The sequence below is a fragment of the Petromyzon marinus genome, chromosome 56 (genome assembly GCF_048934315.1).
Source record: "Petromyzon marinus isolate PM22_M1 ecotype Great Lakes invasive population chromosome 56, UKy_Petmar_22M1.pri1.0, whole genome shotgun sequence".
NCBI classification, from domain to species: domain Eukaryota; kingdom Metazoa; phylum Chordata; class Hyperoartia; order Petromyzontiformes; family Petromyzontidae; genus Petromyzon; species Petromyzon marinus.
In genome coordinates this window covers 10,764,285-10,783,885 of record NC_133722.1, presented here as the reverse complement: position 1 = coordinate 10,783,885, position 19,601 = coordinate 10,764,285, and the positions used below count along the sequence as shown (strand labels likewise).

At 54.8% G+C, this 19,601-nt stretch overlaps 2 protein-coding genes across 4 annotated transcripts; both read left to right on the top strand.

The window, feature by feature from the left end:
- Positions 1-2,216: 2,216 nt before the first annotated feature.
- Positions 2,217-13,748, top strand: LOC116954671 (uncharacterized). 3 transcript variants are annotated; one of them, XM_076052569.1, is made up of 7 exons: positions 2,217-2,414; positions 4,238-4,820; positions 5,453-5,566; positions 7,560-7,603; positions 10,366-10,411; positions 11,708-11,858; positions 13,278-13,748. In XM_076052569.1, exons 2-6 carry the CDS (start codon positions 4,245-4,247, stop codon positions 11,855-11,857), a joined length of 930 nt encoding a protein of 309 aa, XP_075908684.1. In that variant the 5' UTR covers positions 2,217-2,414; positions 4,238-4,244; the 3' UTR covers position 11,858; positions 13,278-13,748. The 3 variants fall into 3 exon arrangements, with proteins under 3 accessions (XP_075908684.1, XP_032831260.1, XP_075908685.1); XM_032975369.2 differs by having other exon boundaries at positions 2,230-2,414; positions 11,714-11,858; XM_076052570.1 differs by lacking the exon at positions 2,217-2,414 and adding an exon at positions 3,560-3,693.
- Positions 13,749-15,088: 1,340 nt separating this feature from the next.
- HSPB3 (heat shock protein family B (small) member 3) lies at positions 15,089-16,615 on the top strand. Its single transcript, XM_032975601.2, has one exon. The coding sequence runs from the start codon at positions 15,172-15,174 to the stop codon at positions 15,958-15,960; it is 789 nt and encodes a 262-aa protein (XP_032831492.2). The 5' UTR covers positions 15,089-15,171; the 3' UTR covers positions 15,961-16,615.
- Positions 16,616-19,601: the final 2,986 nt, after the last annotated feature.

Genomic DNA, 19,601 nt, shown 5'->3' with positions numbered 1-19,601 from the left:
GTTAATCACTGCTCTGCGGCGATACTTGGCTTGTGTATGTTATTCTGTTTTGTAGATTTTTTTTGTAGATTTTGCCACCGCGGTGGCAAGATGATCACGTGGAATTTTCTCCGGGTCCTCCGTTATTTCTCTCCACAGTTAGAATCAAAGTGCGTTTAGAGTATTTGGCTGCTACACATTTACCACGTGATAAGCCACTTCGTTGGGCTATCATTTGATAGCCAGGACGCTTCTGAAATAGAGCTACATAGCTCAGTGGGGTCTTACGTGGTAAAATTATAAATAGTTTTTATAAGAGTTATGTGCCCCCCCTCCCTTCCCTCTACCCCTGCTACCCCTGCTACCCCTTCCTTTGTGTTCCTCTTCCCCCCTGCCTCCCCCCACATAAAAAACACGCTCCCACTCGTAGTCCCTACCCGGGGGGGCAGTGGAGCCCAATTTTTTCCACCCTCCGCTAAACCCAGGAGCACCGACTTCAGGATTTTCTGTGCCTCCTCCACCTTTGTTACTTTCTGTACTTTGTACCGCGCTCTTGTTGAATACAAACACAACAGTTCGAGCCCCGCAAGTGTGCCTGCCCTAGGAGCGTCGGTGTTTGTAGTTGAATGCAACAATAAAGTTCCCTTACCCGGACGGACTCGTGTGGACTCCCTTGCAGCGCGGGATGAGAAGGAGAGGTCGGCAGGAGCACGGCAGGAGCACGGCAGGGGCACGCTTGCTGCTCTTACTTTGACATGTTGCCTACAGCGCGTTCCACTTTGGGGGGGGGGGGGGGCTGGGTGGGGGTGCACTCGTTATGACGGACGACTGGCGGGCCTGGAAGGAAAATCCCCGGATCAGGGCGTTAACGACAATGGGCTTTGCGACAAAGTTTGACCTGGGCCTGGGCCTTGGAAGAAGTAACTTTTGAGACCGTTTCCTGCGGGTGAAATCTACGAATCCGGAAGGTGATGAGGTCTTACGTGTAGCAACAATCATAAGAATTTCCCCTGACATCCTCAATTTATGTTAATCGGAACCATCTGACCCTTCTCGTCGCTGTGCATTCAATGAGATGATTGCCCAACCTCCGTTGACCGGTGTATCGAGGTGCTTCCTCCATTAAACGTTGAGCAGCCCGATCCTCGAGTGGCCTGATTGTTCCACGAACCGGCCACTCGTGCCACTCCATCGGGGACGTCTCTCTCACCCATCCACCCACCCACCCACTGAATCTCTCAACCACTTACCCACCCACTCAACCACCCATCAACTCACTCATTCACCCACTCAACCACCCACCTACTCATTCGCCCACTCAATCATTTATTCACGTACCCACCCACTCAAACATCTACCCACCCACTCAACCACTCATTCACCCACTCACCCACCCGCCCACTTAACCACTCATTCACCCACTCATTCACCCACTCACCCACCCACTTATTGACCCACTCACCCACCCACTCAACCACCAGCCCACTTAACCACTCACTCATTCACCCACTCACCCACCCACTCAACCACCAGCCCACTTAACCACTCACTCATTCACCCACTCACCCACCCACTTATTGACCCACTCAACCACCCACTCAACCACCCGCCCACTTAACCACTCACTCATTCACCCACTCACCCACCCACTCACCCACCCACTCAACCACCCGCCCACTTAACCACCCACCCACTCACCCACCCACTTATTGATCCACTCAACCACCCACTCACCCACCCACTTATTGATCCACTCAACCACCCACCCACTCACCCACCCACCCACTCAGTGGCGCGACCCCTCCCCACACCGGCACCAACTCGTGCTGACCAGCTTGGTGAAGTATGATCAAGAGCGAAACTACAACAACTGGCACATGGGGTGGACAACCCTTCATCAAGCAGTGGACAGAGAATAGCTCAATCATGATGACTGTACAGAATATGCCTGTTTTATTGAAGATGCTTCCAATGTGGAATACAATCCAAGCACGAACACCGGTGTAAACCTGCGATGCCCGGTATATCAGCAGTCTACTTGCTGTGCTGCCCAATGCTGACTACCTCGCAGCCCCGTTGCAATGTGCACGATGTGGGCGTGATCCACCAACCCCCCGGTCGACAACGCGCATACTTTCACGATGGGCGGGAAGTCCCTATACCCCAATCCCAAAGGAAACCGTTGCTATTCGAACTTGGAAGGGTATAGGGACTTTCCGTCCACCCGCCACTCTGCCGACCGTTGGGAGTCGTCAGTTGTCGTTATTGTTATTGTCGTTGTTGTTATTGTTGTCGTTGTTGTTGGCGCTGCTGGATGAGGAGGCCCCCCCACCACCACCACCGTACCTATGCGGACGGTGAGGGTTGTTCGACCATACTTCACCACGCTGGTCAGTACGCGAGTTGGTGAAGGCCGGGCAGCATAGCCGAGAGGCGTGAGTACAGCACAACAACCGCCCTGCACCGCGGCTGACGGCCACATCCTGCAGCACCTGTTGTTGTTGTGAGTGTTGTTGTTGTTGCTGTGAGTGTTGTTGTTGTGAGTGGTGGTGGTGGCCGCCCTTCCACGCACTTGCACATTGACGAGGTGAGCTGTGTCGGCGTGTTGGCCTGAGACACTGACGAGGTGAGCTGTGTCGGCGTGTTGGCCCTTCGGCGGTGATGAGCCCCTGTGTGAGTGTGAGTGGGGGAGCGGTGGCGCAGTGGTTAGCGCACTGCGCTACAGACCACAGCCACCCGAGTTCAATTCAGGCTCACGGCCACCAACGCCGGTGACGATTATCTGAACCGTTCCTGGGCCTCCCCTAGGTCGACTCGGCCTCAAGTGAGTACCTGGTACGGTGTGTAGTAAACATCGCCACTGGGGAGACAAAGGCGGCCCGGTGTGGTGCTGGCCACCCACCCCCTCGTGTGCCGTGCCGGCCTTCATAGGTGCTGCTCGCTAACAGCACTTGCCCCTACAGTCTGTTTCGGATATACGGGTGACCTTTGTCGTTATATATATTGCAATAGGAGGAGTAGGCCAAACACCCTCTAACTCGAGGTCTCCTTGAATGGAGGCCCCTTCTGTATACAGAAGCTTGAGGCAGCTATTGCAGGGCTGCGCCTCTGTCTTCACCTACCTAATGCAGTACTAATTAACAACTGTACTAGTTTAAAGGTGTTCCACAATGAGTGTCTATCTTTCTACCGGCCTCTCTATGTGCTGGTAATAAGGACCATTGCCCGAAACGTCGCCTGTTAAATTTCTCCGTTCAAGTTCCACACACAGAGCTCCGCGTGATATTTTAACGTCTCGATTCAAAACGATCAACGTCATATTTTGAAAGTTCAATTCACGGCAAAGTAACTTTGTATACAACCCTGTTCTCTATCCACTGCTGGATGAAGGCCTCCTGCAACCCGCCCTGCCGTGTGCGGATTGTGGCAGCGGTTGGGGCGTTATATGTCCATACTTCATCCGCGCTGGTTAGTGCAGCCTGGGGAAGGATACGGTGCATATCAATGTTTACAATGGTGAAGTGTGCACGTAAATTCAGTGCGTATTTAAGGATTTGTTTTTTTTTTCTACAGAACATAGTTGATTGTCCTTCACCAGAGCCAGCAGCCTGCTTCATGGCTTAATCTCACCACCAGTGTCAGACCAGAGAACAGCGCCTAAAGGCGAACAGCACAGAGACAATGCCACACGGAGCAGGGCATTTATAGCCCGGGGTAAGCAGCTCCATCATGGGATACCTTTCATCTTTATCAAAGCACGTTGTGTTTGCATGTTCACCACAAGTATTGTTGGTGGGTGGTTAATGCAGTACTTGATTCCTTGCAAAAGGTTTCTGTTTGGTGTTTGAACATCTGAAACCTGCTGTTTTATTGCCAGAAAGGGTAAAACCTCCTGTTTTTCATGATTTTATTCTGTCCAAAACGGTCCCATGGTATAATACAGTTACAATATACAGTTGTTATATATTTATTTATCTTAAACGTAATTAAAACACAACACTGAAATTCGTAGCCGGCCGTGCTAATCGCACCTCCAGTGAGCACGGTTGGCTGCCGTGCGCAAGGAGTTCAACATCCGTACTCCATACCTACATCGCCTTGAAAGACACCAATTCTCAATTCTCAGGTCACGTTCCCCCAGCGTGGGGAACTTCCTGTGCCCCTTCACCGAGGTCACACTTCGCCCTGGAGCAAGAGCGGGGAAGCACTTGGCTGGGCCCCGTGCTCTCTCACTCTCTGTCTGTCCCCGCCCCCTCAGTGGCACCATGGGGAGCGTTTGGAGGACAGCCGCTCCGCTCTTCCTCCTCGCCACCGTCTTCTTCCCCCCGGGTGGCGGAGCCCCAGCGGCGATGTCGTCGGGGGTGGCACCACCATTTGAGGTGGCACCACCAGCAGTGGTGGCACCAGTGGAGGTCACACCACCAGTGGAGGTGGCACCACCAGGCGAGGTGGCACCACCAGGGGAGGTGGCACCACCAGGCGAGGTGGCACCACCAGGGGAGGTCACACCACCAGTGGAGGTGGCGCCACCAGGCGAGGTGGCACCACCAGGGGAGGTGGCACCACCAGGCGAGGTGGCACCACCAGGGGAGGTCACACCACCAGTGGAGGTGGCACCACCAGGCGAGGTGGCACCACCAGCAGTGGTGGCACCAGTAGAGGTCACACCACCAGCGGAGGTGGCACCAGAGGAGGTAGCACCAGCGAAAGCACCAGTGGAATTGGCGCTGGCAGAGGTGGCATCAGCGGAGGAAGTGATGCCAAAGGAGGTGGTACCAGCGGTGACTATTACAGCGACAACCACAACATCAACCAAAGCACCAACCAAGTCACAAACCACGGTAAGGACGTCACCAACTACAGTGCTAACCACCACGACGCTGGAATTGATTTCGTCAAAAAAATACTCCACAGACTTGGAATTCAAGAGATCACTGGATCGACCATGCGGTCACCCACACAACCATCGTGCGTTGCCGTCACCACCATCGTCACCACTGTCATCGTTATCGCTCCCATCATCAACATCACAATCGCCACCATCATCATCACCACCGTCACCATCATCACTGTCATCGTCATCATTATCACACTCGCAACGTCATCACCGCCATCATGATCCATCGTCACCACCGTCATCGTTATTGCCATCGTTATCACCACCACCGTCACATTCGCCACCATCTCTATAACCATCATCATAATATTATCACCATCAAATTTGCCACCATCTCTCAAATCCTCTCCATCACCGTAACCAACTGAGGTTTGACTGTCAAGCAGAGCGAATGGGAAGTGCAGCCCCCTACAGGCGTGGGCAAGAGGTCACTTGAAGAAGAAGAAGAAATCTGGAGGAAGGGGAGCTCACAGAGCTATCTCCGAGATCCTTTCTGTGGGCCTTACGTGGTAAACACAAAAAGTGTATAGTTTTATTTCAGAAACTCCGGGACGTTGACTGTGACGGTGCGTGCAGGACCCCCGCTCACACAGCCAGGAGAACCCTCACGCCAATCAGAAGATGCTGTTCGTTGGCATTGGCATCGTGGTCGGCGCCATCGTCATCATCTTCTTCATCTGCGTCGTCGAGGTCGGTAATGGGGGTGGGCGTTGAAAAGGTAAAGGCGCAGCAATGCAATTGCTTACGAGCGACACTGCTGGCGTAAATAGGCGTTCCGTCGAGCGCCACACTCGGGCAGTGGTGTTTGGGTTGACTGCTCTCACGCTGGAAGAGGTGGGAGCAGGCCCACGCCTTACACCCACCAAAGCCGCTCCTTGCCGTTCGACCAACTGCAGTGGACGCGCGTTTATGCCGCGGTGTTAGACCAGAGGACGCGAGGGTGAGCCATCACTTCCCTTGGCGTCCTCTAGGTCTAACACCGTTTGAGACTAAAGAAAGCTCTCTCTGGTGTGGACCAATCAGTTTCAAAGACAATGCATACATTATCAGAGTATGTTTTTTGTTTGCATTCTGATCACAAGTATTGTGGTTAATGCAGACATGGTGTTTTAACATCTTAACACAACTGTTTTGTTGCCAGAAAAAAAGGGGAAAACCTATTGTCATATTTTGTTACTGGCAAAGGAGGTCCCACGATGTATTGTGGAGTCTAGGAGCCACAGCAGCGGTGTCCGCTCTGTGGCTCTGACCTGGCCATCACGAGCCCCTGAGAGAGGGTGAGTGAGACGGAGACACCCAGCCCCAGGTATTGGACTCGTGTTCTCGGCGGTACTAGCAGAGTGGTTATCACATGGGCAGTGCGGACTGATACAACGGTGGTGAGCACATATTCTTAGCTCTTTCGGTAAAGTCACGTTGAAGGGAAACAATACAATAATAAAATATACATAAAACAATATAAATTCTCACGACGTTTCGACCATAACACAAACGGTCGTCATCAGGTGTGTCGGTTTGCATGCATTTATTTATTTTTAAACGGTGTATTTATTTATTTATAAAAAAACGTCAGCGCCACGCGCAGCGATTTTGCAGTTTATTTAGAAGGACTAGTCCATCTATGTTTTGAAAAGAGGAGGGGGGAGACGAAAAATTAATGTACGCTGTCTGAAAGCCACTGTAAGCGTGAACAATCAATTAAGACCTGAAATGGTTAATCAAATAGACGTGACGAATAAACAACCACAACTATATACAATGGAAATCTGGCTGTTGCCTGATGATGCTCGTTGTTGTAATTACTGGCGAAACGTCGCACTCGAATTGTAAATGTTATGGGTTGACTCTCCAACACATTGGTGTGCTGTACTAGTACACGAATTGGCACGTTTTATTTACGTGGCAAACCTTACTAGTTGGCTGTGTCGGGTGGTGGCGGGTTTAACGGCACATTGATATTTACGGGATCTAGCCCAAAAAAAAACTCCATCATGGAAAATATTGGTCGCGAAAGTCTGATACTATGCGTTAAACTGGCATCTCGCGAGCATCTAAACTATCCACGTTGCGCACAACACGAGTGGGGAGACCTGACTTGTGGCATTTCCGATGGTATTCGCAACAGCACGAATTACAATTGCATTTTCTTCTTGATGTACAGCAGAGCGCGGACATTTGAACAGCACAAACATAACCATGACAGCGTCACGGCAATACGATATCGCGACGATCGCCACGTCGTGACAACTGAATACAGGCAGACCTCGCTTAGCGCTTGAGAAGCGTTCCAGGGGAAGTGCATCCCCCCATGTGTCCATGGGGATGCAGTCCCGACCGTTTCATTTACTTGCAATGAGCCATACACGAGGGCTGCACTGGGGCCTCGGCAATAGCGCTCAAGATAATAATACAGATGGTAAACATTATTTATAAAAAGAAAATTGTATCGTAACAACAGCTCCCTGCAGGGTGGGCTGGTAGGAACATTGGAATTTTTACACCCAACAGCACGAGATTTCACTTCGTTAAAGTATTGAAAGGGGACGGACGGACGGACACATTAATCTATTGCAGGCTGGTACACTCAGTTTACAACTTCGTTCCTACCAGTATAAGTAAGTACTGTACTAACGCCCCCCCTCTCGCCCCCCACCCCCCTCCCGCCCCCTCTGCCCCCCCCCAGCTGTGCACCCAGAACAAGCGAGGCGAGGGAGGCTCCCGGCGCGGGTGAGCCATCATCACCCCTCCTCCTCCGTCTGTCCCAGTGGTCACAATAACGGTGACGACGACGACGATGATGACAGCAACGACAACAACAACAACAACAACAACGACGACAACAACAACAACGATGACAACAACGACAACAACGACAACAACGACGATAATGACAACAACGACGATGACAACAACGACAACAACAACAACAACGACAACAACGACGATGATGACAACAACGACGATGACAACAACAACGACGACGACGATGACAACAACAACGATGACAGCAACAACAACGACGACAACAACGACTATGACAACAACGATGATGACAACAACAATGACGATGACAACAATAACGATGACAACAACGACGATGATGACAACAATAACGATGACAACAGCGACAACAACGACGATGATGACAACAACGACGATGACAAGAACGACAACAACAACAACGATGACAACAACGACGAACACACAACGACGACGACAACGACGACAACGACGATTTGTGTGTCCGGTAGAGGCCACCCGCCCTCCTCTATGGCCGGTGGCATCTCCAAACCGCGACAGCTCGCTGCTGATGTCGTCAAGGGGTAGTAAACCACCACCACTACCACCACTACCACCACCACCACTACCACCACCACTACCACCACTACCACCACCACTACCACTACCACCACCACCACTACCACCACTACCACTACTACCACTACCACCACTACCACCACTACCACCACCACTACCACCACTACCACCACCACTACCACCACCACCACCACCACTACCACCACTACCACCACCACCACTACCACCACCACTACCACCACTACCACTACCACCACGCCAACTCCGCTCATCTTCGCAGCAGCAGCAGCAGCGGCTTTTGGCTCAGCCATCGAACAAAGGCGGCGGTCACCGCATTGCACGGCGCTTTCAGGCGCGCCTCCGCGGCCGTCTGGAACGCTCTTCCCTTCCGATATTAGGAAGCCACTGGGAGCTGTGATGCACTTTAAAATAATCGAGATTGACAAACTCGTTTCTTTAGAGCTGCATTTTGTGCTAATTTTGTTGTTGTTCCCCCGCACCTCCGATTAGCGCGGTTGGCTACGTACGGTGCAAAAGAAGTTCAACGTAATACACGCGCACAGAGCGCGTCTCACGAGCCAAGCGACTCGCATTATCGTATCTCTATCGTGTCATTTCTGAACGGTTCACCCCCCCCCGTGGCAGCCGTCCTTGTGCGGCACAAAGCGACTTGGCGCCTGGCCTGCAAGGAGGGCCCCGGGTTCAATTCCCGACAGCCGATGACCTTTCAGCGTGCAGTTTGTAGTTCTCCGCCTGTTCTGCGGATTGTGAGCGCAGGAGCCACGGCGCCTTGTTTCCACGGAGGGCCACGGGGAGATGGGAGGGACTCGGAGTGGGGGCTGGCCACACACTGAAGTCACGTGGCTTACGGGAGGCTCGATCCGACTGAGTAGACAGAGAGATGTAGACGGGAGGGACTCGGAGTGGTGGGTGGCCACACACACTGAAGTCACGTGGCTTACGGGAGGCTCGATCCGACTGAGTAGACAGAGAGATGTAGATGGGAGGGACTCGGAGTGGTGGGTGGCCACACACTGAAGTCACGTGGTTTACGGGAGGCTCGAGCCGACTGAGTAGACAGAGAGATGTAGACGGGAGGGACTCGGGAGTGGAGGGTGGCCACACACTGAAGTCACGTGGTTTACGGGAGGCTCGAGCCGACTGAGTAGACAGAGAGATGTAGACGGGGGGGACTCGGAGTGGTGGGTGGCCACACACTGAAGTCACGTGGTTTACGAGAGGCTCGAGCCGACTGAGTAGACAGAGAGATGTAGACGGGAGGGACTCGGAGTGGTGGGTGGCCACACACTGAAGTCACGTGGTTTACGGGAGGCTCGAGCCGACGGAGTAGACAGATGTAGACGGGGGGGACTCGGAGTGGTGGGTGGCCACACACTGAAGTCACGTGGTTTACGGGAGGCTCGAGCCGACTGAGTAGACAGAGAGATGTAGACGGGAGGGACTCGGAGTGGTGGGTGGCCACACACTGAAGTCACGTGGTTTACGGGAGGCTCGATCCGACTGAGTAGACAGAGAGATGTAGACGGGGGGGACTCGGAGTGGTGGGTGGCCACACACTGAAGTCACGTGGTTTACGGGAGGCTCGAGCCGACTGAGTAGACAGAGAGATGTAGACGGGAGGGACTCGGAGTGGTGGGTGGCCACACACTGAAGTCACGTGGTTTACGGGAGGCTCGAGCCGACTGAGTAGACAGAGAGATGTAGACGGGAGGGACTCGGAGTGGTGGGTGGCCACACACTGAAGTCACGTGGTTTACGGGAGGCTCGAGCCGACGGAGTAGACAGATGTAGACGGGGGGGACTCGGAGTGGTGGGTGGCCACACACTGAAGTCACGTGGTTTACGGGAGGCTCGAGCCGACTGAGTAGACAGAGAGATGTAGACGGGAGGGACTCGGGAGTGGTGGGTGGCCACACACTGAAGTCACGTGGTTTACGGGAGGCTCGAGCCGACTGAGTAGACAGAGAGATGTAGACGGGAGTGACTCGGAGTGGTGGCTGGCCACACACTGAAGTCACGTGGTTTACGGGAGGCTCGAGCCGATTTAAGATCGCGAGGGTGACAAATGTTGGCGTGAACGGCCGCTCGACTTTGGGCGCGGATGAGGAATGAAACGGCGCTGTGGTGGGTGCCTCTGCTTGTGCCCCCAGGTCTACTACGCAAGGCTACAGCCAGCTGCCCACCGAGCCCAGCGGGGTGAGTTATCGTGCGCATGATGATGATGCGTCTGCCCCCATCCGCGCTTGTTGAGGTAACATTTCTTTAAAAGTAATTTAGAGTCGGTAATGCGCGCAGTTTTTTTTTGTTTGCTCTCTGAAAGAAAGACGGACGGAAGAGAGGGTTTAGAGGGAGGGAGAGAGATCCGGAGGCACGGGAAACCGTAGCCTTTATCCAGCTGTGGATAAATCTTGTCTGACGACGACGATGATAATAATAATTAGATCTGCAGGTCGCGTTCCCGTGGGGTTAAAATGTGGACGTCTGGCCATCGTGGAAGAGTAGACCAAAGCACACGCTTTATGAAGCTCCCGTCTAAACTATCAATTAAACCATTTTTTTAAGTTCACCAGGTAAAGCCGACTGAGCTATGTAGCTCTTTTTCAGAAGCGACCTGGCCACAAATGATGCCTCAACGAAGTTGCTTACCGTGTCGAAATTTATAGCAACCAAATAATATGAACGCACGTTTCTAAATTTGGAGAAAAAAAATTCCACTCGACCGCGGGGAATACATGCACACTGCAAATATTCAGCAGGCGTCGGGATCGAACCCAAAACCTCCTGTGTACCAGGCGAGGTAGTCAACATCTCACCAGCGCGGCACCCTAACGGAGCCCCCCCCCCCCTACCGCCAGCAGCGGCTCGTGACCGAGAAGTTGCAGGGCTGCGCCTTTGCCCGATATAAATGTACGCCGCGTGCGTGTGTGTACGCGTTGCGTGTGTGTGCGAGTGTGTGTGTGTGTGTGCAAGTGTGCGTGTGGGTGGGTGTGCGCATTGTGTGTGCGAGTGTGCGTGCGCGTGTGTGCGAGTGTGCGTGTGTGTGTGGGTGTGTGAGTGTGTGCGCATTGTGTGTGCGTGTGTTTGAGTGTGTGATTGTGTGTGCGAGTGTGCGTGTGTGTTCGAGTGTGTGCGAGTGTGTTCGAGTGTGTGTGCGTGTGTGTTCGAGTGTCTGTGCGCGTGTGTGCGAGTGTGCGCGCGTGTGTGGGTGTGTGCGTGTGTGTTCGAGTGTGTGTGGGTGTGTGTGTGTGCGAGTGTGTGCGCGCGTGTGCGTGTGTGCGAGTGTGCGTGTGTGCGCGTGTGTGTGTGCGTGTGTGTGTGCGTGTGTGTGTGTGCGTGTGTGTGTGTGTGCGTGTGTGTGTGCGTGTGTGTGCGCGTGTGTGTGTGCGTGTGCGTGTGTGTCTGTGTGTGTGTGCGTGTGTGTGCGTGTGTGTGTGTGATGTGTGTGTGTGTGTGCGTGTGTGTGTCTGTGCGTGTGCGCTGCGTCCCTTCGAGGGCCAGGAGCGCGGCAAGGCGGCGGCCTCCTCCCAGACCTGGAAGCCGCTGTGGCTCAAGGAGCTGAAGCCGCCCGCGTCCGCGAAGCCGGGAAACCCCCCGTCGTCGGACGAAGAGGACGAGCTGTTTAGCCGGACGACGGCAAAGTAGGGTACGTGTGCGCACCGTCGGACTAATGGCTAGAAGTTTATCGTTGAACAGGGGGGCGGGCAACCCAAATAACTAGAAGAGCCTTTTTTTTGTTCAAGGTGGTCCTTAATAAATGATTTCACAACAACCATCACGACCCCTGGTCGTGATGGTTGTTGTTGTTGTTGCTGTGCGGATTTACCCAGGGAAGCTTCACCGAGGGTCGGGTGGAGGAGGGTGCACGACACAGATTTTACTCGCGCGATCTGACCCGAAAATGAATCGTGAATCTGTTCCAGCGGTGTTTGTCCACGTGGAAGGAACCTGGGGAACAAAGACAAAGATCCCCTGTATAGCCTTCACAGACTGTAGGGGCAAGTGCTGTTAGCGAACACCTGTGAAGGCTGGCACGGCGCACGAGGGGGTGGCTGGCCAGCACCACGCCCGGCCGCCTTTGTCTCCCCAGTGGCGATGTTTACACACCGCGCCAGGTACTCATTCGAGGCTGAGTCGACCCAGGGGAGGCGCAGGACCGATTCAGATAATCGTCACTGGTGTTGGCCGTGAGCGGGAATGGAACTCGGGTCGCCGGATTCGTCGCGCAGCGCAGCGCTCGCCGCTGCGCCACCACAGAGGAACAGCCAGCGTAGATGGATTCGCGAATCCATTTGTTTCTAGTGCCGTCGCTCAGATCGACAAACCAAATTTATATATTTTTTTAATCTTAGGCTTTCTTTTTCGATCCAAGAGAGCCACTCTGAATGATTGCACTCTCCCACGGTCGAAAGGATTGGGGTGGAGTTCACACCCGAGTGTGGGTGGGGGGGGGGAGAAGGGCCAACTCGGGCCATCATCTCTCCCGTGTCACTAAAATCATTTATTCGCATTATTACGCACACACGCTTACTCAGCCAGGGATTTCTCACCGAGTCTCTAGCCACGTGTTTTTTTTCTCTTTCCAGGAGGTTCTTGCAGCTATTAACATGATGGGGGGCCATGTCGCTGCTGCTGATGATGATGCTACTGATGCTACTCGTGCTGTGTGCGTGATCCCAATTGAGTAGATTTGCAGTGTAATTTTTTCCGCATTGAGATGTTTTGGTCCAATACCAATTTCATTGTTTGTGTGTGAGGGGAGCGGTAGTGTAGTGGTCAGCGCGCTGCACTATGAACCCGGTGACCCGAGCTCGATTCCCGCTCACGGGCACCACCATTATCTGAACCGGTCCTGGGCCTGCTCTAGGTCGACTCAGCCTCAAACGAGTACCTGGTGCGGTGTGTAGTAAACATCGCCACTGGGGAGACAAAGGCGGCCGGCGTGGTGCTGGCCACCCACCCCCTGGTGTGCCGTGTCGGCCTCTGTAGGTGCTCGCTAACAGCACGTGCCCCAACAGTCTGTTAAGGCTACACGGCAAATCTTTGTCTTTCTGGTTTTTTTTAGCCACGGGAGGAAGCCAGAGGGGACCCGGAGGCAAACTGTGCAGCCCCGTGGGACAACACACGGCCGTCAGCACTGCGTGTTTTGATCTCCCCGCCTGTTCGTCCGTCGTTCTGCATGGCTTTTGTTTGGATCTCTGTCTGAGCTGTCTATCTCTACGTGCGTCTATCTGTTGTCTGCCCGTGCCTTCAGTGATCTCCATCTGTCCATCTGTTTTTTTTTCCGTGCGGCTGTCTGTCAGTATTCCTGTCGATGTGTCCCTGTCGCTATGGAGACACTGCATCCTGTTACATCTTCAAAAACATCTTCATGTTTTTATACCCAACACAACAAAGTCTGCTGTATGTCGCCACCACGTCGCAAAGAGTCCAGAGTTTATTCCAATTTTGGACAACGTCGTAATCATCGTGGGTAGTGGAAAACAACGCGAAAAACGAAACACTGAAGTGATTAAAGTCGAATGATGTAAATCTGTTTCTGGAATGTTGCCACTGCGAGTGTTTGTGACCGGCACGGGATGCGTCGTGCGCCGATGAAGCTGAGCGGGTGAACCTGGCGCCACGATCCGGTAAACCTGGCACCACAATACGGTGAACCTGGCGCCACGATCCGGTGAACCTGGCGCCAGGATCCGGTGAACCTGGTGCCAGGATCCGGTGAACCTGGCACCACAATACGGTGAACCTGGCGCCACAATACGGTGAACCTGGTGCCAGGATCCGGTGAACCTGGTGCCAGGATCCGGTGAACCTGGCACCACAATACGGTGAACCTGGCGCCACAATACGGTGAACCTGGCGCCACGATCCGGTGAACCTGGCGCCACGATCCCCTGAACCTGGCGCCACGATCCGGTGAACCTGGCGCCACGATCCGGTGAACCTGGCGCCACGATCCGGTGAACCTGGTGCCAGGATCCGGTGAACCTGGCACCACGATACGGTGAACCTGGCGCCACAATACGGTGAACCTGGCACCACGATCCGGTGAACCTGGCGCCACGATCCGGTGAACCTGGTGCCACGATCCGGTGAACCTGGTGCCAGGATCCGGTGAACCTGGCACCACGATCCGGTGAACCTGGCGCTACGATCCAGTGAACCTGGCACCACGATCCGGTGAACCTGGTGCCAGGATCCGGTGAACCTGGCACCACGATACGGTGAACCTGGCGCCACGATCCGGTGACCGGCCCGGAGTTGCTGGGACGGCTCTTTGGTTTTGAATGCTGCCAAAAATGCAAAGGTCCCCCGTGTAGCCATTGACGAGGCTGTTGGGGCAAGTGCTGTTATTGGGCAACGATGGAGGCAGGCACGGCCCACGAGCGGCTGGCGTGGCCAGCGTACACGCCCGACCGCCTTTGTCTCCCCAGTGCTAATCTTTACACACAGTATCGTCTACTAATTTAAGGCTGAGTTGAACTAGGGGAGGCCCTGGATCAGTTCAAATAATCATCACTGCACTCCTGTGGCAGTGTAGCGGTTAGCGTGCTGCGCTACGAACCCGGCCACCTGAGTTTGATTCCCGCCCACGGCCACCAATACGAGTGATAATTATCTGAACCGGTCCTGGGCCTCCCCTAAGTAAACTCGGCGGCAAATGAGTACCTGGTGCGGTGTGTAAACATCGCCACTCGGGAGACGAATGCATCTGCGCGTGGCGCTGCCCACCCACGCCCTCGTGTGCTGTGCCCTCCTTCTAAGGCGCTGCTACTCGCTAACAGCACTTGCCCCCAGCACTCTGTAACGGGCTACACGGGATATCTTTGCCTTGTGTGTCCCTGAGCAGTGGGGGAGCGGGGCAGGGGTGGGGGACGGTGTCAAGTGGCCGCGGCGTCTAATTTTGTCACTCGCGCCGGGAGTTGTCGGGCGAGACGCAACGCGGGCGCGCGGGCACCATGGCGCTCGCCTGCCTGCGCTTCTGGATCGAGACGCCGGTCCGCTACGGCGACCTCCTGGAGGCGAGCGGACTCCTCGACGAGCCCGAGCGCTTCCGTCTCCGCCACGACCTCTTCGCCCTGCCCGGCCCGCGCGTCGCTACCGGGGCCGTCGCGCTGGACGGGGACTGCCGGGCCGTGGACGCGTCGAGGCCCCCGGGTGAGCCGGAGCCAAGCGAGTCTGGGCCCCGGAAGGCAGAATCCCAAAAATCTGGGTTGCACGAATCCGGATCCCCGAATTCTGGATCCCCGAGAGGCCGAGAGTCTGCCGCCAAGGAGTCGCGCTCCCGACAGCGGACGTCTCGCGAACCTGGGCCACGTGAGCTCGAGATTCACGACTGTGAATCCCAGAAGTTCGACGCTGGATCACGAGGGCCAGAACCTCGTGGCTTGGGATCTCGGACTCCAAGTTCCGGCACGTCCGGGCCTCCGAGGCCAAACTCTCCCGAGTCCGAGTCTCACGAATCCGGGCCCCGGTCGCCCGCCGCGGCGCCCCACCCGCCGGGCCCTCCGCGCTTCCGGCTGCTGCTGGACCTGCTGCAGTTCCGCCCGGAGGACGTCCTGCTGCAGGTGTGCGAGGGGTGGCTGCTGCTGCGCGCCGAGCACGCGCCGCGCTTCGACGCGCAGGGGCTGTGCGCCCGCCGCGTGACGCGCGCCCACGCCCTGCCCGCCGGGGTGAGCGCGCGCCACCTGCGAGCCCTCCTGTGCCACGACGGCGTCCTCGTGGTGGAGACGACGGAGGAGGCCTGATCCTCGTTACCCCCAATCCCAACCCCGACTCGAACCTGCCCGACCCCCGCCCACCACGGTGCCGTCTGCTGCTGGGATCGCTCGCTCTCATCGCGCGCGTGTTCAAAGGTGCTGCTCGCCGACAGCGCTTGTCCCGGCAGTCTGCTGAGGCTATACGGGGGACCTTTGTTTGGCATCTAGCGTGTTGGAAAATACTTTAGATGTTTATATTGCCTCTTCTGTATTGCGCATTCTCTTCCTCTTCCCGTCACTCCCCCCACTACTCCTTTCGCGATCCCCGTGCACCCCTCCATCGTGGTGTCACTCATTCCTCGGCCATCTCAATCACGATTCTATTATCCTGTCAACGTTTTGCAAACTATGCCAAGCGCCTTGAGTGACTGCGCTCTTTAAATATAAAATAACCTTGGAGTGCGGGACAGATGTGACGGCGCACGTCATTGCCTGCGTGTGCTTCACTTGTGTTGTTTGGGTGACCCCCCAGGTCCATCTTGCAAATGAGACCACGAAATCCCTGGCATCGCTCACCTTGGGTTACACAAAATATCAACTTGTACGTGTTGCCTGTGCTACGAAAATATACCGCAAGACGGCGCTGTGAGCCAGCACTTTACCCGCTATCATATTCCATTGAAATAAAGGTGGCAATGTTGAACTGGCCCGGCAATTTGATTTTCTTTTGGGTGCAAATGTGAACAACAGCCACATCAGACACGAGTACATCCCTAATCGGCATGCTCATTAGTTCACTGCAGCTCAAAGACTATGTGTGTGTGTGCGTGTGTGTGCGTGTTCGGCGTTTGAAGGTGTGAAGACCAGAATCGGTGATCTCGCCAACAATGTGCTCATTAGGGAGGCAGTTCCATATGCGGGCAGCAGAGTTAAGAGAAGGGAGCTTCTGTCCGGGCAGCATGTTCTGACTTGTGGGTTTTGTATTCAAGTAAAAAACGGAGTCGTCTGTTGCACCATCATATTAGTCCATTGACTCATGCACTTTGGTAAAAACTCGACTGCTGCTACGCTAAAATAAAACAGTTTAAACAGTTTATAGTTCACTTACCCCGCCACAAGTGGACATCTGTGAACAAAGAGATGCATAGCTCATCGGAATCCTCCAGGATATATAAAGATGCTGATCGAATTAATAAAATACAGATCCTGATTGTGGTAGCTTTGCACGGGGCCTGTAATCCTGCACTGGAGGCAGCGAGGGTCGGTGGATCCCACACGGATGTCGTGAAACTCCCTTCCCGTGGGTGTCGACGAGGAGCCAAATTCTGGCTCGCCACGCTACAGCAGACTCCCATCTGTCCCGTCTCTATGGGATAGAGCGCTGCCCCTCGCACGCGCGGCTTTCCTCCAGGTGATCCGGTTTGCACCCGCACGTAAACAATCATAGCAAAGAGTTCCATTCCACTTGTCTGGCTTCTCGCGCCTCTAAGTTGTTCTCAGTCTTTGAGAGTGAGCAAATACTTTGCTGCGTGTTACAAGCTGAATGTATTAAAACTGTTCTCATGAACTTCATTCATTGATTCCTCCACTCATTTTGAGGACTCAGTCCACCAGACAACAACACACCCACTCACCACACTGCAGGTCACAACAACACACTCACTTACCCACCCACTCACCCACTCACCCTACCACTCACTCACTACCACTCACACACACTGCAGGTCACAACAACACACTCACACTTACCCACTCACCCTACCACTCACTCACACACTCAGCACACTGCAGGTCACAACAACACACTCACTTACCCACCCACTCACCCTGCCACTCACTCACACACTCAGCACATTGCAGGTCACAACAACACACACACTTACCCACCCACTCACCCACTCACCCTACCACTCACTCACACACACTGTAGGTCACAACAACACACTCACACTTACCCACTCACCCTACCACTCACTCACACACTCAGCACACTGCAGGTCACAACAGCACACTCACACCCACTCACCCTACCACTCACTCACCCTGCAAGGTCACAACATACACACTCACACACTTACCCACTCACCCTACCACCCACTCACCCACTCAGCAGGTCACAACAACACACACCACTGCAGGTGACAACATACACTAACGCAACCACCACACTGCAAGACACAACAACACACTCACCCACACACTCACCCACTCCCTCACCCACTCCCTCACCCACTCCCTCACCCACTCCCTCACCCACTCCCTCACCCACTCCCTCACCCACTCCCTCACCCACTCCCTCACCCACTCCCTCACCCACTCCCTCACCCACTCCCTCACCCACTCCCTCACCCACTCCCTCACCCACTCCCTCACCCACTCCCTCACCCACTCCCTCACCCACTCCCTCACCCACTCCCTCACCCACTCCCTCACCCACTCCCTCACCCACTCCCTCACCCACTCCCTCACCCACTCCCTCACCCACTCCCTCACCCACTCCCTCACCCACTCACTAATCACTGACACAAGACAAATATCCCCCATATAGCCTTAACAGACTGTTGGGTCAAGTGCTGTTAGCGAACAGCTATGAAGGCCGGAACGGCACATGAGGGGTGAGTGGCCAGAACCACGCCCGGCCGCCTTTGTCTCCCCAGTGGCGATGTTTACACACCGCACCAGGTACTCATTTGTGGCTGAGTCGACCTAGGGGAGGCCCAGGACCGGTTCAGATAATCGTCACTGATGTTGGCCGTGAGCGGGAATCGAACTCGGAATGCCGGGTTCGTAGCACAGCGGTCTCACCACTACACTACCGCTCACCACACACCCACTCACCACACACACCCACTCACCACACACACCCACACCCACCCACTCACCACACACCCACTCACCACACCCACCCACTCACCACACACACCCACTCACCACACCCACCCACTCACCACAAACACCCACTCACCATACCCACTCACTACACACACCCACTCACCACATACACCCACTCACCACACACGCCCACTCACCACACACACCCACTCACCACATACACCCACTCACCACACCCACCCACTCACCACACACACCCACTCACCACACACATCCACACCCACCCACTCACCACACACACCCACTCACCACACCCACCCACTCACCGCACACACCCACTCACCACACACACCCACACCCACCCACTCACCACACACACCCACTCACCACACACACCCACTCACCACACCCACCCACTCACCACACACACCCACTCACCACACACACCCACACCCACCCACTCACCACACCCACCCACTCACCACACACACCCACTCACCACACCCACCCACTCACCACACCCACCCACTCACCACATTGCAGGTCACAAACACACTCTCACACTCGCCACACTGCAAGTCACAACAACTCACCCACTCACACACTTCGGGGCCATCCATTTAGTACGTACGCATGGAGGGGGGGGGTTAATCCAAATGCGTTCGCTTGTGTATGGGGGGGGGGTCTACTGACAATGTGCGAACGCATCGGAAACGGACGGAGGGGGGGGGGGGTGAAGGCTCGATAATAATTTGTCGACATTGGCATCCGAATGAGCCACAGTTCAGCGTCTTCAGCTGTCAGACAACGAGTACTAGCGGATGAAGTGGGTCTGTGGGAGAGCTGTCACTCTCTGT